The 26135-nt window shown below is 37.8% G+C and overlaps 1 protein-coding gene across 4 annotated transcripts; it reads left to right on the forward strand.

The window, feature by feature from the left end:
- The first annotated feature begins 7845 nt into the window (after positions 1-7845).
- Positions 7846-26037, forward strand: mat2aa (methionine adenosyltransferase 2Aa). 4 transcript variants are annotated; one of them, XR_014029261.1, is made up of 10 exons: positions 7971-8224; positions 13409-13486; positions 13583-13705; positions 13905-14017; positions 14112-14255; positions 14949-15167; positions 16178-16360; positions 16443-16576; positions 16773-16998; positions 19617-20101. XR_014029261.1 is itself a non-coding variant. In XM_081354063.1 (9 exons), the coding sequence occupies exons 1-9, from the start codon at positions 8134-8136 to the stop codon at positions 16873-16875; spliced, it is 1188 nt and encodes a 395-aa protein (XP_081210189.1). In that variant the 5' UTR covers positions 7846-8133; the 3' UTR covers positions 16876-18518. The 4 variants fall into 4 exon arrangements, 3 of the variants coding, with proteins under 3 accessions (XP_081210189.1, XP_081210190.1, XP_081210191.1); XM_081354063.1 differs by lacking the exon at positions 19617-20101 and having other exon boundaries at positions 7846-8224; positions 16773-18518; XM_081354064.1 differs by lacking the exons at positions 16773-16998; positions 19617-20101 and adding an exon at positions 25819-26037.
- Positions 26038-26135: the final 98 nt, after the last annotated feature.

The following is a 26135-nucleotide window of genomic DNA, read 5'->3' on the forward strand; positions in this document are numbered from 1 at the left end:
CATTGTATGAATTGTTACGAAAACGCCACCTCATAAAAAATGTTATGAGTTTTCCTTTGAGATATGATCATCAGGTTTTGTTCACACAGCTTGAGCTCTCATTAAATCAAACTGGGTCAAAAGACATTCCAAAATTATTATTATTTTTTTTTTAATTCAGCCTTTCACTCCAGTTCTCAAAATCAAAAGTAAAAAAAAAGTAGAAAAATGCAAAGAGGAGCATCTTGCAAGTTGTCTTAAACTTTTGGACCCCATGAGCACATCTGAGGTTAGATATGGATTGACGAACTCAATGACCTCTGAGTTACACACTGTAAAAAAAAAGTGTAATTTTACAGGTAATTGTCTGTATTTTTTACAGAATTTTACCGTTTTGTCATTATACGGCAAATATCTGTAAAATAAAAGGCATTTGCTGTAATTTAAAGGTCCATTGTTAAATTTACAGGTAATTGCTTGTATTTTGGTTTTACAGCAATTTTACGTTTTTTAAAAGAAACTTGTCTGTATTTTTACAGAGTTATGTGTAATTTTACAGAAATTATTAAGTAATATTTTACAGATTTTTTCTGTGAAATTAGAAAACAAAGAAAAGAAGGTATAACTGCGGAAATCTGCATCTATTCAATATGTTTTCCTTACAGATTATTAAGCATGTGGAGGTTAAAGTGAGTTTTTTTTTTAAGGTTAAATAAAAATATTTGTACCATAGACTGTGATTTGTACATACAGTACCCTACATAGGCTACAGTAGGCCTGAATTATTTTTTATTTCACATTTTATTTTATACTCATTTTGATCATTTCATTGTCTTATTCTCCCATAATTTCATGTATATTTTATGAATATTTTTTCAAATCTCAGTTGCTTCACATTTAGGGCTTTGTGTGTGTGTGTGTGTGTGTGTGTGTGTGTGTGTGTGTGTGTGTGTGTGTGTGTGTGTGTGTGTGTGTGTGTGTTTGAGTGCGCGCGCGCGATGACGCAGATTCAAATTCATTTCCGCTGTTTACTCCCGCCCTCAACGGTTAGCGTTAGCTGATCAGTCGAGTTTGGGCAAGCGGGAGATTTGAATTCAGTCTACTCTCGTGAAGTGGATTGAGAGATCAACAGTGGTTCAAAGCAATCGTATTCGTCAAGAGGCGAGCAGCCGTGAGCAGGAGCTCTGTTTTCAGTCAGTTCGTTTTGATTCTTCGGAAATAACGCCCTTTTCAGTGAGCCTTGTTCGTCACAGCGAGCGGACATCATGCCAACGGATCACCGGCTGAGGTAAGAGTCTCATTATACTAAGTTACATGTGAACGATATTTTATATTACATTTGTGTTAAGTTTATAGTTTTCAAGCCAACGTTAGCATTCTTAAATGATGTTCAGTTAACAGGCGAGAGCTGGAGGGCAAAACACTGAAAATGTAGCATGCGTCTTTACATTTTCCATCTGTTTTAAGAAAGATCAGTTGAACCTACACCTCAAAAGACCTAAAACGAGCTTTCGTAGACATGTTATACATATCTGTTTACAAGTCCGTTTAATTGTATATAAAATATTCGTTAATACGCGATAGTTGACTAGAATATGAACACAACATGATAAATTGCATATTCTGGCTGCATCTGCTTGCCAACACGTAACGTTAGCTATAGAATACATACATGTGCATGCATATATTAGGCTTATAAAATAAAAGTTGATAGAATGTTTGTGTTCTGATGAAGAAATGAACTTATCTACATTTTGGATGCTTCATAGGATACTTTTGATCATTGGTTATGAAAATTGCATTGATCCAGATGAACAGACAGTTACACCCCTAACGTTAGGTGTCTCAGCTTAAAACATCACTGTTAGCCTTTCCTGCTCAGCTTCCAGATCATAGTCGTTTGAGGTTTTGCATTGTCCCAGTGGAACATATTCTTCTGACATGTGTAAATGTAATACTGAGTTGTTAAAACAATATTTTATTTACAATATATATATATATATTTTTTTTGTGTGTGTGATTTCAGGTCAAGTGGAAAGCAGAATGATCATGGCAAACAAGGTATGGGAAGAAGTAATTTAAAATATTGTAATGGCTGAGTCATATGATTGCACTAAAAGTGGCAGAACATTTAATTTGTTTTATACTGTATTTTCCCATGTGAATATTCATTTGATCCTTGTGAGGCCACTGTAGCTGCACAAGGTTTGGTTTTACTACAGTAAGACCACGATTGTGTTAGATTCCACCCATCTATTTATTTATTTTTTTATTTTTTATTATTGTAACTAGGCTCTGTCATTTAGAAACATGACTTTTCCTATCACTTAATGACACATATCTTTACCTTTAATTCCAGCCAGAGGATCTGACGGTTGCTGCTCGCATCTCAGCCTACCTGATGGAAAATTCTTGCTGGATGAATGACCTTCACCTTCAACTCAACCTTGCCAAGACAGAACTGCTTATGGTTTCAGCCAAACCATCCTTGCTGTGTGATCCTGCTAATTTGCCTTATACAACATCAGAAAGATCCGGCCCTTCCTATCGGAGCCACACAACTCCTTGTCTAAGCTCTTGTTCTATCCAGACTGGACTATTGTAATGCTCTCCTGGCAGGCCTTCCAGCATCAGTCAAACCTCTGCAACTGATCCAGATGCTGCAGCAAGACCTAAACTCACTGCTTCAGATCTGTGTGTCTCCAGAAGCTTGTGTTCTGCTAGTGTACGGCGCCTTGTGGTGCCTTCATTCCAAAGAGACACAAAATCACTTTCACTGACCTTTCCCTGGACTGTTCCCTGCTGGTGGGATGACCTGCCCAACTCAACACATTTTCAAGAAACTGCTAAAGATCCATCTTTTCATAAACACTTGACCCAATAATAGCCTACTAAATCTTTGTTTTAATTAAAAAAAAAATAATTGTGCACTGTGCTACACTAACTGGGACTTGTCACTGCACTTGTTGCTTCTATTGTTCTCTTAATTTTAAGTCACTTTGGATAAAATGTAATTGTAAATGTTTGAAATAAGTTGTATTAGAGTATAAAGGCATACAGCAATTGTCTTTTAATGTGGATATTTTGACATGTTCTAAATGATATACTAAGCCTGTATTTCCTATCATTCACATATCTTGATGTTCAGTGTTTGTTTAATGAGTAATACTGTAAATGTGCAGGTATTCCGTCCTTGTATGTTTAGTTAATTTAACAGAAATTGAATGTACATTTGCTATTATTAAGTACTGAATTAGAGATTGGTCAAAGTTGTGAAACTGGATCTGCAAAAAATTAAAACTGTAAATATACAAACTTTGTATTTGAATTTATGTACTTATTACATTTTTATACATAACTTCATAGTTATTTTACACAGAAAAACTATATATTAAAAGATAATTACTGTAGATAGAGCATTATTATAAAATAACTTTATAAAACCCTAAATTTACAGTTTAAGCTTAAAGTTAAATGTTCTTTTTATGTAATTTGACATAATTTATCTGTTTTTCCACGGTTTAATAAGCCATTATTAACAGTAATGTACTGTAATTTAATTATTTTTGACTGTAAAGTCAATTCTGTATTTTTACGGTTTTTGCCTGTAATTTTGTGAAATGGTTATTTGCTGTAATTTAACAGAACCCGTCTGGAAACTTTGCTGCCAGAGATTTACCGTTTTTTTACAGGATTTTTTTTTACAGTGCAGTCTAAAGCCCACGGCCCATGAACCTCCTGGCCCTCGAAGAAATTACTGCCAGATTAGACGGGATAAATGAGGCCCCATGTGAGTTCACAGTGATAATCTGTGATAGTGCAATTGAACATGAATTGAAGCTTTCATGCTTGCAATCACACTGAACGGTTATGCACAGAATATATATATATATATATATATTTGACCCTGGATCACAAAACCAGTCTTATGTTGCACGGGTATATTTGTGGCAATAGCCAAAACATTGTATGGGTCAAAATTATACATTTTTCTTTTATGCCAAAAATCATTAGGATATTGATATTAGAAAAGATCATGTTCCATGAAGATATTTTGTAAATTTTACCACCTTAAATATATAAAACATTTACTTTTGTGAATGGATGCAGCACAATCGCCAATAGAAATGGACAACTTTAAAGGCGATTTTCTCAATATTTCGATTTTTCTGTACCCTCAGATTCCAGATATTCAAATAGTTGTATCTCGGCCAAATATTGTCCTATCCTAACAAACCATACATCAATGGAAAGATTATGTATTCAGCTTTCAGATGATGTATTAATCTCAATTTAAAAAAAATTACACATAAGACTGGTTTTGTGGTCCAGGGTCACATATGTGTAAATGCTGGGTTGTTTCAACGCATGTTGGAGTCAAACATGGACAAACTCAACCATATGTTTACATTTCTACATTTTTTAAACCCAACAGTTGGGTTTGTCCATATTTTACCCAAACATGGGTTGAAACAACCCAGCATTTTCTATATATTTATTCCTTTATACTTGTACCTAGCAACTTCACAACACCACCCCACACACAGTAATTAGCAGAGTGGTAAGACAGGCTTAGCAACTCTGCCTAAGCTTTCATTTACTCACATTTAATAGCTTATGTTGCACTTCAATAATTAATGCTTTGCTCAACAAGTCCAAAGTGCACCTCTCAGTACCGACAAACATTCCTGATGTAGGTTATACAAAGGACGTTTTACATAAATTCTCACCTGCAAAACTGTATTGCATAATCATCTTACACAATTACAATTCACAATGCAATACAATTTCACAATAGACTCAATCACATGATGCATTGTGAAAATGTAGCCCAAAATTTAAACTAGGAGCAGTCAGAGTGAAAATATCCTATAAAACATATTTGAAGGAAACTATAAAGAATATGTCTATATAAAATCTGTTTAAAGAAAAACTTAACCTGAGTTCACTGGTAAAAAAGTGTGACATCTATCTATCTATCTGTCTGTCGGTCGGTCGGCCGGCCTGTCTGTCTGTCTGTCTGTCTGTCTGTCTGTTTATCTATCTATCGGTTGGTCAGTCTGTCTGTCTGTCTGTCTGTCTGTCTGTCTGTCTGTCTATCTATCTATCTATCTATCTATCTATCTATCTATCTATCTATCTATCTATCTATCTATCGGTTGGTCAGTCTGTCTGTCTGTCTGTCTGTCTGTCTGTCTATCTATCTATCTATCTATCTATCTATCTATCGGTTGGTCAGTCTGTCTGTCTGTCTGTCTGTGTATCTATCTATCTATCTATCTATCTATCTATCTATCTATCTATCTGTCTGTCTGTCTGTCTGTCTGTCTGTCTGTCTGTCTGTCTGTCTGTCTGTCTGTCTGTCTGTCTGTCTGTCTGTCGGTCGGTCGGTCGGTCGGTCGGTCGGTCGGCCTGCCTGTCTGTCTGTTTATCTATCTATCTATCGGTTGGTCAGTCTGTCTGTCTATCTATCTATCTATCTATCTATCTATCTATCTATCTATCTGTCTGTCTGTCTGTCTGTCTGTCTGTCTGTCTGTCTGTCTGTCTGTCTGTCTGTCTGTCTGTCTGTCTGTCTGTCTATCTATCTATCTATCTATCTATCTATCTATCTATCTATCTATCTATCTATCTATCTATCTATCTATCTATTCTGTGCATAAAAATTCATGATTTATCACATTGGCTCAAATACAGTATACAGTGCTGAATCCTGTAACAGATTACATGTAAATTACATGTTTTTTACATTTACATTTTCCTTTCTACAAAACCCTATTGTGTGTCAAACTGTAATCAGTGTTTGGGAGTAACATGTAACGGCGTTACGTAATTTAATTACAAAATAAATGGAACTGTAATCCGTTACTGTTCCTGAGAAAATAATTTGTAATTAAATGTTAAAGGTGCATTGCGCCACATTTCATGTTAAAAATACCGGTTTTTCTAACCCATTCATGCTTGAACAATTGCCTGATGGGCTGAATGAGCCCTTCTCTGATCACTGCGATTGCCTCTATAATCCTGTACAGTAAAATAAATAAGAGGGATTCGGGTCGGAATTTGAGACTGGGCCTATTAAATTGCCTATATTGCAGTTTTGCTTCTTGCCAGAGGGGGCATAGTTCTGCAAAAACTCAGAGACTTGCGCAATGCACCTTTAACGATTAAAAAAGGGGTTATATCTGAATATTTTCTGTAAAAGCTAAGTTATGTTGAATATTAAAATGTTGCTTTGCCTGTTTTTGATGTGCACGATGCCTCCTGCCATTTAAAGGCCGTTTAGTAAAGCGATGCTATTCTGAAGCTTTTGATTGGTTCTCTTGTTTGAATTTGCAGCGGACCACGTCTGCCAATTACATCAATCCACATTTCCGCTAAAAGTTTTAGGCTACAATGTGTCTGAGAGTTGCCACCATGGCGAGTGATAAAAATGCATTAGTGCTGGACATTTAATAATCATTTCATTCAGAAATCTGTATTTAACCTCAGAATTATCTCAAAGTAAAAAGAGGTGCTGAAGTCTGACAAAAGTTACACCGTGTAAGAGAAGAATAATGGTGCAAGTTAGTAAACACTGCTGATATGTACAGTAGCTTTGGAACACTATGTCTTCATCATATGTGACCTTTCAGGGTAACTGATTACATGTAATCTGGATTACAAAAATGTAGTACTTGTAATTAGATTAGATTACATTTTAAAATGCTCATAATCAGATTACAGTTACTTGTTATGGATTACATGATTACATATTCACACAATGGCAGTAAATTATTTAAAATGTATTGATTCTCCCTAATTCGTCTTTTTACTGTTTTAAATGTTCCTTTCAAAAAAAAAAAAAAAAAACTAATGTGTGTCATATACCATATAGCTTTGACTATATTCAAAATATAGAATGACGAAGCAAATGTCCAATAAATTTATGTTGCTTCTAAATTTGGGGACAACACCAAGACACCTCTTGGTCGTGTATGAGAAGAATAATCATGCAAGTTAGTAAACACTGATATATAGCTTTGGAACTCTATGTCTTCATCATATACAGTGGCTTTCACTATTGATCTGGACAAAAGTCTGGACAAATATATTTCAAACCCGGAAAACTTTGAATGTGCAATGTCATTGCTGTTTTCATGTTTATTATTGTTTGTTCATGTATGCAGCGATTTCCGAAAGTTTTTGTTGGAAAAACAAATATTTACTTGACCCTTGATATTTTAAGTTAATGTTCACAGTTCTCTGATGTCAGATAATGGACACACTGACATGCAGGTAAACAAATAAAATATGAATATTTTTAGTGTTCAATTCAATTCACATTTATTTGTATAGCGCTTTTCATAATACACATCGTTTTAAAGCAGTTTTACAGAAAAGTCCTCATTACAATTTTAAGTGATCTGTTATCAGAGGTAACTGTCTAAGTTATGTATTTCAGAAATGTACATATACAAATCACAGTTAGCTAAAAATGTATTAATTTAAACAGTTTAATAATTTAAGGCAGAAACAATGAGCTCATTGAAGTAATGAATATTATGACATGGAGAATTGTAGCATTGGTGCTGTTTTTTTATTTTTTATTCTCAAATAATTTATTAATTTTAATTGTATATTTGTATGAGTTAATTATTAATCATTGGCTTTTCATCAACTCACAATCCCCCTGCAGTTCTTTCATTAACCCCATTTTGAGAAACTCAAACGTGTTGTTGATGACAAAGAATGGCAATATGTTCTTTCTCTTTGTTCTTTGTTTTTTATATATCAATATGGTACACAATAATAATAATCCCATTTAGTATGCTTTCTATTTCTGTAAAATGTTGTATACAAAGCAGGGCCTTCTTTTGTCTGCTCACCGGTTTAGGGCCTTACGTCGTTTCTGATTGGCTGACAGCCAGACGGACGGGGGCGCGCCCGAGTGACGCTTGAGTTTGGAGAGAAGTGGGAGGGATATAAACTTGAAGACCGGTGGCTCGCGTGATCATTTGAGGTCAAGTCTACACAGCGTGTCCACGGCAGAACATCACCAGAAACATCCCTTTAAGACCGACGTTTGAAAAGCAGAGAGAATCTGAATCTAACACGCTAAAGCCAGCGCGAGAAACATACACCGATTTAGAAAAGCGCAACAGTACATCCAACATGAACGGGCAAATGAACGGTTTTCATAACTCCCTGATTGATGAAGACTGCTTTTTGTTCACGTCGGAATCTGTCGGTGAAGGACACCCTGGTATGTATCACAACATCCTTGTGTTTGCAATAGGATTTTACTCTCATAAGGTCGTGTAGAAGGTAAACACGATCTAGCGCGATACCACACAGCTAGCACGTGCTAATAGCTTCTGCTAAATAATTTGCATTTCTATACCTGAAGCATTTGCCATCATGACTATTTCATCATACTCTCGTTATGTGACCAGTAAAAGACGTTATTCGTTAATGTGCGCTGATTTCGTTAATGTGGGATGTATTTGTCTCCTTGGCCACGCGCGGCGGAGTCACCAGATTTTCGGCCCAAGGCTAATCTTGCGAATATAGGCCATGAGCGCTTTAAACTGCTTATTCATCATTTTATTCTCGGTTTTATATAGAAAATTAATAAACAATAGTATGTTCTATATATTGGTTCGTAACAATTAAGAGTCCGTGTGAAGGCTGCGCGCGCGTGGTGGCCATGTTATCGGCGGGCTCGCGGGACACGCGTTCATGAGCAATGCGGACTGCGCGTGTTGTTATTCCGCCGGTTTTTCCCGTTGCGTATTTCACTCGTCAAGACCCTTAACTTATTCCATTACAATAATTATTGATAATTTCCTGCTTAATACATCTCTTGATAATCTTTACTCAATGGCCTATGAGATCAGCGACTAGTACCCGCTAGGCGCGTCGTTAAATGTAATCGTCGTTAAATGTTTGTCGATGTGTTTTGTTCGCCTTCTATAAGCCTCTGGTTGTATGATATTTTTTGGCGTCCTTGGTCTTTGACACCGCTGCACGTGGTGTAAAGTTTCCTTCTCTCTCAACTGCCCCCGACTATTGCGTCAGCGCACCTTTTTAGGCCCGAGACATCTGAAGGCAATCGCGTCTCGCTGCGCAAAGCGTCGCTGCGTTGATAAAGTTTGTCGTTCACACAGCACGCGTGCTTTTTCGCGGTTTGCATGTTGCTATTGTGTTTTGTTATTTTACATATATGCTTGACGGACGTCTTCCATTTGCATTTAACGCAGTACGCCAAATGAGTACGCAGTATTCATAAAACCGTGTGCGAACATTATCCACACGGGAACCTAAGCGCATGCAGTAGGTCCTATTGATGCCTTTCATTTCCGGAAGACCACAGTTCTAACACACACCTTCTGGTGCTACTTGGACACGTCATCAGTGATGAACCCGGGGTCAACAGGTGTTTCGGGTCTTTAATCAACAGACACCCTCGCCCAGTCCCCGACCTGTGTCCAAGTGGTGTGCTACTTCATTTCCATAAAATTAGTTTCTGAATGATTATGATAAAGAGCTGTGAGGCAGGCAGTAGTTTTCACGTGTGAGTGCTAGGTATCAAGAACGACGAGAACCCCTTGTAAGTTGGGATTAAGCTATACTTGTTTAACAACACCCGAGTCAATAGTTATTACATCACAGTTCAAAGACCAAACTGGTCATTGCACACATGATGTGTATTTATGCTGCACACCTCCTTCGGCTACAGTCTGATCCAGTATGTGTTCTGCAAGTGTGTGATTTCAGATGCAGCACAGTTTTCTTTCCTGAACATCATATGTTGCGTTCACATGCTGTCAGAATTACCATAATAGAGGGAAACACTGCCCGTCCACTTTTACAGAAGTATTTTCCCCCATAGGTATCTTTAAAAAGTCTTTAACAAAGACTTATAAGCCATGAACCAAACCAACCAACTACAAGGTGAATCACAATATTGCAAACTATTTGAAAATCAGACAAAAAGGCAAAAGTGCAAGACTGTGTGATTCATTTTAATGAGGGAAAGAACTTTGAATCCCATGAAGCATTGCAAATAATGTAATGGAAATAAATCAATGATTGTATATGTATATAGAGTTTATATTATATCAGTATAAATAAGAAATGGTTATTGCAAGCCTTGCGTATACACAAATATTCAAGTAGTTTGAGAGTGTAGGGAGATCATAATTTTGTCTTTAATGGTTTATAAGTTGATGTTAATCTATTCCCCTTTGAAGAAAATGAATGAGTTTTTACTTCTGTAATCTGACTGTTACACTTGCACACTACAGGATGACAACCCATGGCAGAATAGGCATGATCTATTACAGGGTTAACTGCTGGTTTTAACCCTGTGAGAAACCTTTTTTTATTCAGTTAACTCTTGAAGTTTTTGACAGTTAACCCACATAGTTTGAGTTTTTAGCAAACATACATTTTAAACGCCTGATAGTTTTACCTTAATTTTTTCTCTTCATGAAAAGGGCCACAGAAGCTGGCATGGCGTTAAAAACAATTACAGGATGGCTATCCATGGTGCTTCTGTTCTTGAGTGGTTCTCACATCCTTGTTTAATTCATAGTCAAGTCTGATGCTTGTAATTACTATTATTTGTATTATTGTAAAAGGATTTTTGATTGCCTTTTTTTTTTTTAACTGCCAGTGGGTTTCTGAGTTGCCTGCATGTGGTGTTAGAGGGAGGGGCATTCTTGTTCTCTAATTTAATTGGACAGATCTGTTAGTGCAGGTTGTGTCATATTTACATTTAGCATTACATTAACACTTTGATAGTCTCAAAACTAACGTAAATGAACCAAAAGCAGCGTTTCATCGGGTCTGTAAAACACATGGCCAGTGATCTCTATCAAGTCAACTACCGTCTTGAAGTGACTGTCGAAGGAGTCTTGTCAAGCAAGCACTAGTTCAGTGACACTTAATGTTTGGGTAACTGAGGGTTGTTACCGCCACAGCAAAGAAAGAGTTTACTTTGTTCATGATCACATACTTGGCCACGCATTTGTGTACTCTCGTAAAGTGTACTTGTGGGCAGGTCATGTTTTGCCTGCTGTATCATTGACTGACACCTGTACACGTGGTGTGAACTTTCCCCTCTCGCTCCACTGCCCCTGGCTACTGCGTCACGGTGCTTTCTAATGAGATCAGCGCAGGTCTAAGGTCAGCACTGATGCTGTGGGGGGAGGGCTGATTAGCTTGGCTTACCTCTGCCCTAAATATAGATCATTACTCCAGGGGCTGCAGTGGAGTGGCAGCGAGGGCATTCCTGCCAGTGCCTCCGCTAGAGAGGCCGTACTGCAGTAAACTGATGTGCTCCACTTGTTGGATGACTGCGGCAATAGCAACTTCCTTTTCTGTATCCTTGTTAAATGATCACATGAGGAGACTGGTAAGCCAATCATGTATTGGCAATGACTTCAGCTTTAAATATTTATTCTCATGGACATTTTGGGGGGGGGGAAAGGGGGCTTTTTTAGTTACCTTTATCTCAGCTAAATGTATGCTCAAATGTATTTGTGTTTTTACAACTGGGTAATTTTGTTGCTCATGAGTTTAACACCGCACAATGAAGCTGGATTTAAACCTTGAATTGAATTTACTGATTAAAGAACTAATAAGCCCAAATAAATGCAATATAATAAAAATGCAAATAAAGTGCTTTAAGGTTTTCAGGTAGTTCTAACAGTATTCAGGTACAGGAATACTACAGAAATTGAATGCAGATTAATAGATTTATTAATGCTGTTTGATTAACATGAATGACACAGACAGCAGCAGGTTTATTAGGCTACTGTCACTTTAAAGGGATAGTTCACTTTGAAATTAAATTTTGGTATGGTTTAGCTTACCTCAAGGGCATCCAAGATGTAGGCTTAGGTGTCTTTTTTTTTTTTTTTTTTTTTTTTCGCAGTGGTTTCAATTTTGATATTTTTAGGTCAAACCGTTTTTGTCTGTCAGTCGTATAATGCAGGTCTATGGTCACATTTAATTTACGTCCTGTCACATTCTTGTCACTCAAATTCCAAGCATGCTATTTTGCAATAAATCAATCCAGGAATCCAGTTATGTCCATCACTGGAGGCGATTGTGGTTAACCTTGAGCGTAGGGGTGGGCCATATGGCAAAAATGTCATATCACGATTTTTTTCAGGAATATCACGAATTTATCAAGATTCTTTTTCATGTTGGTTTTACTATTTTTGCAAGTGACTGAGCATTACAGCCAAACTCATTTCCCCATTTTAAAAACAGCCTAACAAGGAAACAAAATATAAAATAAACAAAATGGCAAAGATAAAAATGTCATTTTCTTTGTTAAAATATAAGAACAAAGATGCACTACATAATATGCAAATACAGTGCTTTATTTTTTCAGCTACATTAGGTTTTTAACAGTAGCATTCAAGAAAGTAATTAAATTAAAATGTATAAAATATAAAATGCCATATAGATTTCATTGTATAAATTATGCCTTGATTCTTATTAAATCTACTATTAAAGTTCTCAGTGAACAGCAGTGAGTGATTTGCTCTTTTGTTTTATTAACATTTAAAGGGATAGTTCCCCCCCCCCCCCCCATTTTTTTTTCTTCAAAAAACCTGAATAAGTTTCTTCTGTTGAAAATAAGTTATTTTGAATAATGTGGGTAATGCTGGTCCCCAGTGACTTCCATACTAGGAAAAAAATATATACTATGGAAGTCAATGGGGACCAGCAACCATCTTCTGTGTTCAGCACAAGAAAGAAATGAATACAGGTTTGAAACAACTTCGGAGTGAGTAAATGACTGCATTTATTTTTTGGGTGAACTGTCCCTTTAAAGATAAGCGGCAGCATGTTTACTATTAGGCTTCTGTTACATTAATACCAGCATGCATCTAATATGCACTCGTTCAAATTCTAAATTCAAATATTTACTTTCACTTTAGACATAACCAACTGTGTTTATGTAAACGATGTGTGTATTTGACAGTATTAGCACAATAAGACTCAAAGGATAACTTAGTCCAGTAACCAGGCGCTGTTTGACAGTCTTTTAGTGCCTGTGTGCTCAGAAAAGTGCATATTAGGAGAGGGCATCAGCATGCGAATGAAATGGTTCAGCAGGGCTTTAAAGCGCATGCAAATAATGAACTTTTGTGAATTGCAGTGTCCCGTGAGTGTAACTCTACCTCTGCGTTAGCATGTGATGTGAATGTTGAATAGTATGTTAAGACGTAGGCGGCAGAACTGCAACTGCTAGAATGCACTGAAGCACAATACTACGATATTTCTTCAAAAGCAGATCATGGAGACATTTAAATCGTTCATGATCAAAAATCGTGATATCGCAGAAGCCTAATTGAGTCTCGTTTACCCTGAATTCTACACTCTAAATTGCTGATTTAAATTTTAGCACTTGTTCCTCCTTTTCCAGATAAGATTTGTGACCAGATCAGTGACGCTGTGTTGGACGCCCACCTCAAACAAGATCCTGATGCCAAAGTAGCATGTGGTGAGTGTTGAATTTCGCTTTCCTGCACACTTTTCCTCATGCTTGCTACTGGAGTCTTTACTGTGAGTCCTAACCCCTATCAATCTGTCCTTGCAGAGACTGTCGCCAAGACTGGAATGATCTTGTTGGCCGGTGAGATCACCTCTCATGCTGTAGTGGACTATCAGAAGGTTGTCAGGGACACCATCAGGCACATTGGCTACGATGACTCTTCCAAAGGTATAGCGGCACTAAATGTCAAGGGAAATAGTGCTACCATGCTACTCTCGGTGCCGTTTCCTGTGTGCATAATACTTGCATGACCTACTACAATGCATAATGTATTGGTTTACTATTTCGTATGAACTGTCAGTTGGATCTGGGGTAGAATAATTCAATCAGTATTGTCTGGTTTGATTGTATTTATTGTACTTTTTAGGGTTTGACTACAAGACCTGCAACGTGCTTGTGGCTCTTGAGCAGCAGTCACCTGATATTGCTCAAGGGGTTCACCTTGACCGCAGTGAGGAGGATGTAGGAGCTGGAGACCAGGTAAGAGCTGGATAACGGCTTTTTCAAGACCACCTCCTATCTTTGCATATGAACAGAGAAACAAATTCTTTACTGGATTGACTTTGCTTCTTAGGGCCTGATGTTTGGTTATGCCACTGATGAGACTGAGGAGTGTATGCCTCTCACTATTGTCCTGGCCCACAAACTGAATGCCAAAATGGCCGAGCTACGCCGCAATGGCACCCTGCCTTGGCTGCGACCTGATTCCAAGACCCAGGTGAGACGAGACCTACAGATGTTGTTAGAAATAATTTGTTCAAAAAGTTCAAAAGTTTGTGGTCAGTAAGATTTTATTTTTTTAAAGAAATAAGTACTTTCCAGCAAGAATGCAATAAATTGAAAGTGATTAAATATATTTTATGATGTTACAAAATTACACTTTCCATTCACGTTTATCAATTACATTATTTGGCCACTAGGTGGCGACAAATGACTGTTAATGTTATTTGTTGTTAAATTATTTATTTATATTAAGAGAATGTAGTGTTGTATGATGCTTATGAAATAAAACTCAGAAAGATGTGATAAATTGTTTTTGTAAATGACTCATCTTATACATGTACAGTCTGAATAAGTGTATGACTTTGCTTTTCCCCATGGTCTAGGGTTAAAAAAAAAAAAAATCGCAATACACTGCAATATTGAATCACAATATTGTTAGAATCGCAATTCTTAATTCACAACTTTTACTCTTATTTATAAAAAAATAAATAAAAAAATTTAAAATTATCACATAAATGCAGCTTTGGTGAGTGAGTCTTTTTTTCAGAAACATGAAAAAAATCGTATGCTATTGCCCACAAACTTCTGAACCGTAGTGTATTACTACTGTAGGACTGATGCTGAGCTTCTGCATCTTAAATAGATCTCAATCTTTCAGCTCATCTTTTGATGTTACGTTTTGCTCTAGGTGACCGTCCAGTACAGGCAGGACCGTGGCGCCATGCTTCCTGTGCGTGTGCACACCATTGTAGTGTCTGTTCAGCATGATGAAGTAGTGTGTCTGGATGAGATGCGTGATGCCCTGAAGGAGAAGGTGGTGAAAGCTGTGGTGCCCAGCGTCTACCTGGACGATGACACCATCTATCACCTGCAGCCCAGCGGACGCTTTGTCATCGGAGGCCCACAGGTTGAAACCACAACTAATCATGCAGTTCTCTCAAACGGGGTCCCCATGGTCATGGAAATGACAAGCTGGTTTTTATTATTTATTTATGCTAATTTAGCAGTGTTCTTTTGTCATTTTATTTGTTTTGTTTTTTATATTACTATTTGGATTTTATTTTTAGGTCAGGTTTTAGTTTTCCATTCGTCCAGTTTTTCTTCAGTTTAACAATAATCCAGTCATAGTCATTCATTTGCCTATAGAGCTGGTAAGTCCCGCCCATCCGTAAAACCCCACTGGACCTCTAGGTTGAAAAATCGTCAATGCAAGTGAATGGGAGAAAATTATTTTCTGGTCCCGTTTGAATTGTCATGAATGTGAACATATGTTGTCTGTGAATTTTTTAATATAATTTTTCATGTTACGAGTTTGACAGTATATGGTATGATTCTTCGGCTAGCAGTTGTGGAAAAGACATAACGAGAGACTACATGTCGCCTATGTGACGTCACCCCATAAAGTTGACTTACCCGTGGTTTTCGCCAACCTCAACGATTTTGTCCTCTCCCTGAAAGAAGGCGGTGAAGTGCACCAAAGACACAGCCATGTTTAGCGGGATCCGTGAGCTCGTGTGCGAGTGGTGGTGACGTTTCAAACGCGTCGAAAGCAGCGAGAGTTGTAGTCCACAAAGTGCTCTCACACAAAGTCTAACCGTATCAAACTTCTACCCGCTAAATTGTAGCATTCTTCACACGAAAAATTATCTAAAAAATTCACAGACAATATATGTTCACATTCATGGCACAATTCAAACGGGACCAGAAAATAATTATTTTCTCCCATTCACTTGCATTGACGGTTTTTCAACCTAGAGGTCCAGTGGGGTTAGCGGAAGGGGCGGGACTTACCAGCTCTATAGATGTGGGAACCCTGGGAGTATTTTGAAGTGTATACATGTATGTTTTTTACTTTTTATTTCCCTAGTTGTGGTTCTTGTTTAAACATTTATATGCTAAGTTCATACTGTTTTACAGGGAGATGCTGGTTTGACTGGCCGTAAGATCATTGTGGACACTTACGGAGGCTGGGGTGCTCATGGAGGCGGAGCTTTCTCTGGGAAGGATTACACTAAAGTTGACCGTTCAGCTGCCTATGCGGCCCGCTGGGTGGCCAAGTCTCTAGTCAAGGCTGATCTGTGCAAGCGCGTTCTGGTCCAGGTGATTATTTGCTAGTCTTTCGTTTTTGTTAGTTTAATAGTGAAGGAATAAGACCGTCTTAGTCATTGACCCGTTTCCTCAGGTGTCTTATGCCATTGGAGTGGCTCACCCCTTGTCCATCTCCATCTTCCACTACGGAACCTCCCAGAGGAGCGAGAAGGAGCTGCTGGAGATCGTGAAGAAGAACTTCGACCTCCGCCCGGGTGTCATAGTCAGGTAAAGCGTGCTCCTCAGGGGCGGCCCAACCGCTGCCTCTCGGTTTGACGGTTCCCCAGTCAACTTTGTGGTATTTGCTCCCGTGTTTCCAGAGTTTGGTCGTGCACAGTTAACGTTAGAGAAGTTAATTGAGTTTGACTGAACGTCCTTCTTTCTGCGTGGCAATTGTCTCACTCTGTCTCCTGTACAATTCCAGAGAGCTGGACCTGAAGAAGCCCATCTACCAGCGCACCGCCGCCTATGGCCACTTTGGCCGTGAGTCCTTCCCCTGGGAAGTTCCCAAAAAGCTTAAATACTAAATCTGTAACCCCCCCTCCTTTCCTTGGGCGGTAGGTGTACATTACAGAGAAACCTACTTAACCCACCGGAGGGGGGAGATGTACCAAAACCTCTCACTCCTAACCTCACACCCATTCCCAAAGGTAACTCCCTTCCCCGTACGACTCTCCCTTCAACCCTGTTCTTTGCTGTGTTGTTTTCGAAAGATCTGTGGTGGCTGTTAGGTTTTTGTTCTGTTTGACTTATGCGCCCTCTTCTCCACCCATCTCTCTTCGGCCCTTCCTTCCTTTACCTACTTGCTTAAAAGATCAAGTGATGGCACAAATGGGGGTCAAAGGTTGTTCTGTGATGCTATGCATTGCTGGCTGAAGCACTAACCCCTCAATTTTTTGTTTTACCAACTAAGAGAACCAATGCTTACCATTTTCCAGGTCCACCACTTTGTGTACCATTACAAATGGGATCAAAACATCTTTGGTCAGAATCAACACGAATGTGTTTAAGTTACGTAGTGCAGGGATTGGATTGAGAAATTTTAAGAGACTTTTTACATGAACATATGTGTACTGTCACGATGGTTTCTTCCTGGTCGCCGCAGGCCGTGTTGTTTTATTTCTGACGTGTTACAGAGAAGTCAGAAGCTGCTACCAACCCCTGTGCGTCTGCGGGACTGGTGACGCAACCGTTCCCCCAAAACCCCTTCTCCGTGGTCTCAATGGTGATTCCAGATTAATCTTCCTGGTAGCTGTTATGTGATATTCTACTAGACCACGGCGGAGGCAAAGCACTCCCTCTCTGTGATCGGCGACAGCGGGCGTAGCTACAGAGAAGCCTTGCTCCCTCGCCGTCCCAGAGGGGCTGCCTCCGCCTCTTGAAGCGCTCCATACTTGAAAAATCAACCTAATATTTGCTCGGTGATCCTCTTGAGCCTTGGCGTCGGTACAGAAAAGCCCAGGATCTCAAGGTGTGATTTGCCTTTATTACGTTTTGTACATGAAAGGAATCGTTTTTAAAGACAATGAATACTTTTTTTTTTTTTTTTTCATTTGCTTGAACACCATAGTCATGGTGTATGTCCCATGTGCCGGCCCTGTGGTCTTCCCTTGGTGTCCTACAGAAAGCTTTGGGCTCTTGCCACAGGCTGGCACTGGTAGCTGTGACCATTGTTACTTTTTCTTTTTTTTTTTTTTTTTACACGAGAGTAAAGGCAGATAGATGAAGACTGTCCATACGCACTCACGCACACGTTTTACGTTCAGGACTCCCGGTGCTCCCACAGACAGAAGCGAGTCTGGCCGGTGTTGTACAGAGAAACCGGCTTTGTTTACATGCTCTCTCTGTTGGGTGCGCTTGGGTTGCAGTCTTTTTTTATATATATAGCTCATCTTCTGTTTTTATTTCGCACTATATATTTTTGTTTTAATTCCAGAGATTGGTGCATCAGATTGGTTACTGAAAGAGTAGAAGTGCCTTTTTCTATTGTTTCTTTTCCTTTGTCACTCCCCTTCCCTTTTCCCCTTTGTTCTCCTGCTCTCTTTCTCCTCGATTCTCCTCTCGTGATAAGTGTGTATCCACAGCAAACTCCTGAATTTCCATCCTTTCAATGCTCCATGATGGTTCTGTCCCTTATATCAGTGAACTGAATAAAAATTCTGACCCTTAAGACTGTTGTTTTTATGATATTTCACATTTCTGACAGATTCATTTGGTGGGTTTTCCACTTGTTCCCTCATTTTAAACGCTTAGTTACAGCTCTTTTCAGGGTTGAGGTACAATATAGGACCTGAAAATCTTAACCGTGTGTGGTACATGATTTAAAATGTCTCCAACGATAATGGGGAAAAGGGTTATAAAAAGGCCACCACATGGCTGTACCATGTTTTTAAATCTTTTGAATCAAGCGTTTAGTTTCTTGATTGTCTATACTCTTGGAACTCCTACAAACTAAAATTGAGTGAATGTTATTTTCTTAGGGACCATCTACAATATTGTTCCTAAGAACATAAGAAAATGACTGAACTTTCTGACTGCTGTTTGAATTAGTGACTCTTCTGACTACTCCATAAAACAATGTTTATTTTTGTGTGAACGGATACAATTTGTCATGGTAATTTAAATGTAAATCTTATTGATTCCATGAGTGCAATACCTTTCAACTTTTGGGTAATTAAGATTTTAATGTTTTTGAAAAGTCTCTTATGCTCTCCAAGGCTGCATTTATTTTATAAAAGGTAGTAAACTCATTGTAAAATATTACAATTTATAATAACATTTCTATTCAGAGCTGAATTTTCAGCAGCATTATTCCAGTTTTCAGTGTCACATGATCCTTCAGATATCATTCTAATATGCTGGTTTGCTGCTCAATTTTTATCAGTGCTGAAAATGATTGCTTATTATTTGTGGAAACCGGGTTATGATTTTATTCATGATTCTTTGAATGAAGTTCAGAAGAACAGCATTTAATTGAAATGGCAATCTTTTGTAACATTACTGTCACTTGATCAATTTTAATACATCCTTGTGGAATAAGAGTCTAATAGAATATTAATAGCCTTAATGACCCCAAACTTTGAAACAAAAACAATGCAGAAGAAACACTGAAACTTGTGGAGCACATCAGCAGGGGTCCTCTTAAGTCTGCAAGTGTTGTCTTGAAGGGGAACTCATGTCACATGGCTTAAATATAGCATGTTATTGGATACTTAAAGTGTGGCTCTTTTCCATCAATGATCTGAAGTTTTTGTTTTGTTTTTTTAAGGTAAGAAAGTAAAAATAGGTGTGTTCGACTTCACGTGACGCTGTGCAGGCCGATCAGCGTCTGGCTCAAAGCAGCGCATGCCAGTTAGAAACTGTCCGAACTGAGACGGCGCAGACGCCACGTCACTGTGACGTATGGCATCAAAGCAGCGAGAGTGACTTCACAAGTGCGGCTGCGCAAGCTCTGATGATGACGACATGGCTGTTTCATAATTGGCCGAATTCACTGAAGACAATGATGTGTATTGTTTATTCCGCTAATAGTTAAATCAGTGTTTTTATAACCGTAAAAACATATGTAACCATAATGTTATATTGTCATATTTATCAAACTAACTAAAAATATAGACCTACTTTATTGGTATTTAAATAGTATAGGCTGTTGAACTTTCATCTTGTAAAGATGGTGCTGTATTAAGCAGTACATGAAAAGTGTTTCAGTTTCTTTATGAAAGTCTGTATTTGACAATTGCATCTAATCCACTGATAAGATACGCAAACAGCGCGAGCGTCGCTATGGGAAGCTGATAGTGTCCGACTTGACGCCTCAGCAGGCTCAGCTTTCAACTCCTGACTGCAAGTGGAAACTCTCGCTGATCGGTCTGCACAGCGCTGTATGAAGTCAAACACACCTGATATATTGCCATATGGTCACACTACCATACAGAACCTTTTGAGGTCACATAAAAGTTTGAGATGCTAGAACAAAATTATGCATTTTTTACCTTTAGCTAAGGGTACGTTTACACAAGGATGCACTAAAGACTGAAAAGTGTTTCAGAAAACAATCCCTGTTCACGTAAAGCGCGGTATTAATGCCAGGCCAGTAGATGGCGATGTCACTTTGTAAAGAAACATTATGCACGTATAGACTGAAAATTTAATACGCATGCTCATGACATCACCTTTTTTCACAAGTCATGTTTTTGTAGTTTACACAGAGATGATAACGATAGTTTTCAAAAACGTGCACTTTAACCCCGTTTTCAGGCCCCCAAAACGCTGTTGTCAAGTAAATGAACAGCCAAAACGCATATGTTTTCCACTTTTATTTGAAAGTGTTGTGTAAACGTTGTGTGAATGTGGATACTTGAAATGTGGGGAAGAATGCTTTGCAATGTTCATTCCAGTATACAAAGTAATAAATGAGGGATTGCAGTAACACTGAGCTTTCTGTGGCAGAAATGTAAAAAATCTTATAACTTCATACAGGTATCATCAAATGAGTGGATTGATGTTGCAACCTAAACCTTAGGCAAATGTGTAATTCATAGTTGCAGTGTAAAACCGCAAAGCTAAAATCATTCTGCATCAGACATCACATACCAAGGAGTCGCAAACATTTGAAAAACTCACCACTGATGGTATCTTGAGAGGGGAAAACGTTTGATATGACTTTTTACCTCAGAAATGCCTCAGTAATTTTCAACGGCTGCCATTAGTTATCCCATCATTCTATTCACTGTGGCTTTAGACAGAAAGGTTTAGGTGAAAAGGTGAAATACCACAGGTCATAAGTCATTAAACAGGTTCCCTGTAGGCTACACCCTACGACTATTCACAGTTGGAAGCTGTTTGTTTATTAATTAAAAAATATGAATGTGTAACAGATTAAATAATAAAAGAGGGAAGTATGTGCTGACACAACAAGACTATTTAATCAACAGATCCTTTTACATAAAAGATGTGAAAAGCCATTTTAAAAGGCAAAACTAAAACATTGTAATCTAGTACAACAGGTTATTTTGTATCTAGTGAAAAAGAAAGTACACCCTGATTAAATTCTGTTTTTTTTTTTTTTTTTTTTTTAGTATCACATTTAAAAAAAAAATCATCTGGTCCTTAGCAGGTCCTAAAATTAGATAAATTCAGATGAACAACACATGGCATATTACACTGTGTCATTATTTAAAATAGGGCTGCCAACTCTCACGCATTGAGCGTGAGACTCATGCAATTGACACTTTTCACACGCTCTCACGCCACACATCCATTTTCTCACGCACAGAAAAATTGCGGAGCAAAGAGGTAGGCTAACCTACTTTTAATATTAAACTAATTCTCAGCTCTTAGATTTCGTCAATTTTATTACGAAATTCAGACAAAAATTCGTTTGGCGCTTGTAAATGTGACGTGACAGATCGCTGAGCGCCTCAGTTCAAGTGCACGTGAACCGATCATCTGTTACTTTTTTATTTAAAGATGCAGTACAAATAATATGGACCAATTAGTGTTTTTCAACCACGGAAAGAGGTCAATATAACAGCAGGAGAACAATTATGTCACATAAAGTTACATTTGCCTCAGGAAAGCCATTTAATGACCATAATTAGTTAATATGTTAATATGTTAACTGAATAGAAAAAATAGTCAGAGAGGAGATTTTGCTGAGCACTATATTACATATTTATTGTATTTTTACTTATGTCATTAAGTAATTGTTATTATAACAAAAACTGCATTATATTTAATTTAATTAGTTATTTTTAACCTTTAATAATACCAGCAGATTGGGCCCTCTGTTTACAGCATTAGGTGAGATTATTTTTAAAAATAAAATTTAAAATAAACATGTATCCAAATTAGTCAATATTGAATCAAAATTCAAATCACATGAATGGAATTGAAATCTTGAAATTTTTGTCAAGCAATAATAAAAACTGTATCCTACCAGTCATTGTACAATGTAAACATTGTAACATGTTGTCACTAAACTTCATAAAATTCTATTTACCAAATGTTTTGACAATCACAATTACATACACCCCCCACCCCCCCCCCCCCAATCTCACTCCAAGCTAAACTCAAAAGTTGTGCAGCCCTGTTATTTATGTAACAAAAATAGTGCATCCCATTATTCAATTGCTTACAGAACCACCTTTAGCAGCAATAACTTGAGGTGATCATTTCTTTATGATTTTAAAAGTCTCTCGCATCGTTGTGGAGGAATTTTGGCCCGCTCTTCTTTACAATGTTCATTGAGGTTTGTGGGCATTAGCCATTTAGGTGTAGATTTGCTGGTGCGCCATCATTGTCCTGTTGCATGACCCATTTCAGCCAAGCTTTATCTGTATTTGACTCTAGAATACTTTGGTCTACTGAGGAGAGTTCATGGTCGACTCAGTGACTGCAAGGTGCCCGGGTCCTGTGGCTGCAAAACAAGCCCAAATCATCAGCCCTCCACCACCATGCTTGACAGTTGGGATTTGACGTGCTTGTTTGTGTTGATATGCTGTGTTTGGTTTTCACCAATCGTGGCGCTGTGCATTATTGCCAAACATCTACACTTTGGTCTCATCTGTCCAAAGGACAATGTTCCATAAGCTTTGAGGTTTGTTCAGATGCAACTTTGCAAACCAAAGCTATACTGACATGTTTTTTTTTTTAACCCTTTAACTGCCCCACCAAGAAAAAGGCATTTGAATTTCGCCTTATGTCGCTAGTAACCACAATCAATGTCCTTTTTTTCAACACATGCCATAATTTTAAAAATTGTAATAATACGCTCCCTTCGCATGTCGCAACTCGCCTGCCATCTCCTCCTATAAGGAGTCAGAAGCATCTGAGGTTGCTTCGTGCCACTTATATCCCCAGCCTGCTCAATCGTGCCGCCGCCGAACTCTCATGACAGCCTGTGGCCCCGGGAGAGTGGACTCTATGAATGAAGCTATGAATGATCAGAAGTTTATATTTATCAGCAAATAGTCCATTCTGACTGGAGAAATGGATGATCTGAAAACATTAGCTTAGCTTTTTTACTTTTACCATAAAGAGCCAAATCAATCGTTTGGTTGAGCATGTTTTTTGAAAAATTATTAAAAACATACTAAAGTTTTTACATGGCACCATGTAACATAATTTTGTAAAGTTAGGACTCTTACAGTGTAATATGTCAAAAAAATATGAGGCTGAGGCCTCACTTTCTTTCCAGTCATGTGAATGCTTCACTTTGCATGTCGGAATGTTTGAATAGGTAGACCAAGACTTGTAAGTTTAAGTCCATTTACTAACATTTTTTATATATATATAAATATAATAAAAAATAAAGCCTATAGCCTATGTTACATGATCATATATTCTGACACATAAACAGCATAGAAACCATAAAATAATTAGACCAACGTTTACTTGCATCAAGCAACTTCTGTTGGTATTTTTATAATGGTATAGTATTAATATAATTGTTACATTTAATTTATTGCCACACTTTAATATGTGAATTACATTCTCAGAAAACTGAATATTTAGCATTGTCAGGCTTTTATTTATGCTTAATGAATAAAACAACAGCGCTGCACACTCAGCTGCTCATAAACATGGCTGCTATAAATTTGACCTGCCACAAGAAGGCGCTGTTTTCGACACTCTTGATGCTTCGAAACTTTTCCCCAAACATTCAGGGGAAATCCTCAGTGCTTCATGAGGCTTCATTTGCCCATCCCTATTGCACAGTCTGATCTTATAGGGTGAACTTGCTGGGATGTCCATTTCTGGAAAGATTGAATATTTTCCACGTATGAATAATCTTCTGCACTGTTTAATGATGGATTCAAATGGTTTGGAAATGTCATTGTAACCCTTCCCAGATTGATGGGCAGCAGTAATTGCTTCTCTAAGATCATCGCTGATGTTTTCTTCCTTGGCATTGAGTTAACAAACACCTGAATGCGCTATACCAGCAAAATGCTAAAACTTCTGTTTTTATAGAGTTGGTTCACACTTAATCAAGGGCATTTAATTAGCAGCACCTGACTGCTACTTATCCTCTTAATTCCTATGGAAGCAGGGTGTACGAAGGGTGCGTCTCAATCAGCTCCCTAGCTTCCTAGGTCATGAATCATCATGCACATGAATTTGGGAACTGATAGGGACATTAAGAACCCGGGCTCACTACACATTGGGACACTTAGACACTATATCCGGCGACATGACAATGTCCTCATTGTACAATATCGTGCAGCATTTCAACCGTATATAAATGATAAATGTTAGCCAGATTATGTTCATTACCTGTCTAGTGACGTATGTTCATGCTGAAGTATAATTCAGTAATGGTTTGTATTTTAAAAATACATTTTGTGTCATTGAGTAGTGAGTCGGCTCACATGATTTATGTTTCGCGCTTCAGAACTTCCATTAAGGGAACAGTGAGCATCAATGCTCCCTGGTTTACATTGTGTATTGTGGGTCTTTTTAGGGAGCAAATGTTTCAGTGCACTGGCAGGATAAAATGGTCGAGTCCCTGATCAGTGCCCTGACTACAGAACTATAGGGAGCTGATTGAGATGCACCCTTAGTTTTTTTTCACAGGTGGCTTCTCCATTTTGGTTATTTTGTTAAATAAATAATGGCACGGTGTAATATGTCATGTGTTGTTGTTCGCCTGAGGTTGTACTTACCTAATGTTAAGACCTGCCAAGGACCAGATGATTTTTATTATGTTCTGATATGTAAAACAATAGACTACAAAGAGGGCGTCCTTTCTTTTTCACATGAATTTTCATATGTGCCGCCACCATTATAAAAAATTTAATGCCCTGATGTAAATCTTTAAAAGTATTTCTGCTGTCTACTGTTGACTTTAATATACATTAAGGGTCAAGAAATAAATATGAAATCTAAATATAGAACTAGCCATTTACTGTAGCTATTCTGCATTTTGGACAGTGTCATTCAACATTTAATATTACTTGCAATAATTTACCATGGTAATAGTTTCAGCTAAAATACTATAGTACCATACTAAAGTATTTTGACGTTTTTATGACAGTGGTTTCTAATTCCAAGTGTAGGACCAATAAGGTTAATTCAGGATAAATTATATTTTTTCCCTCCAGTTATCTCAAGGCAAAATGTGTCCATAGTCACTATGATATTTTAACAGAAACGATGGTTACAATGGAAAATATTTCCGTAATATAGTAAACATCATCTGATAAAAATGTGAGCAGTTTTAGTTAAAAATGTACATTATCATTGATCAAATGTTTATACACTCCTAAATTAATCATATCTAAGATAATATTGTTAATGTCCTTTGAATTGACCTCTCTGAAGGCTTGTGCAATCACTGAAAAGATTGATAAAGTATTGTAAGATTAATGATGTTGCTCAAGCAACAGTATCCTTTTTTGTTAAAATAACAACTGCCTCTTAAAACATGTTTTTATCAAGTCTGTTGTGTTTTATCTTGTTTGCTGAAGATATCATCCAAGCCTATGACTCTGTGACCCTCGTTTTCAACTTAAAAAGCAAATAGAACCATGAAGATCCAGGAAAGGATGAAGAATAATGAGGCATTGGCCCAGTCGGTCCATCAGCATTTCATATAGGCTACATTGTTGATGCACAGATGCTGAGATTTTGTTAGAACTCACACAAATGCTGGAAAACCCTCACCTTTGATTAGAAGAAAACACAACAACATACTTTCAACACTCAAAAATCAGTCAATAAAACATAGGCCTACTGGGTTTTTGTGTTCAAGTGTTAATATTGACCCCTAAACTCCACTTATATT

The sequence above is a fragment of the Scardinius erythrophthalmus genome (genome assembly GCF_964197995.2).
Source record: "Scardinius erythrophthalmus genome assembly, chromosome: 23".
NCBI lineage: Eukaryota > Metazoa > Chordata > Actinopteri > Cypriniformes > Leuciscidae > Scardinius > Scardinius erythrophthalmus.

Excerpts from the sequence above, each read along its gene's own strand:
- mat2aa (XM_081354063.1), top strand. The coding sequence starts at position 8,134 with ATGAACGGGCAAATGAACGGTTTTCATAACTCCCTGATTGATGAAGAC. Across the intron at positions 14,018-14,111 it reads ATGTAGGAGCTGGAGACCAG|GGCCTGATGTTTGGTTATGC; the intron begins GTAAGAGCTGGA and ends TTTGCTTCTTAG. Across the intron at positions 16,361-16,442 it reads GCAAGCGCGTTCTGGTCCAG|GTGTCTTATGCCATTGGAGT; the intron begins GTGATTATTTGC and ends CCGTTTCCTCAG.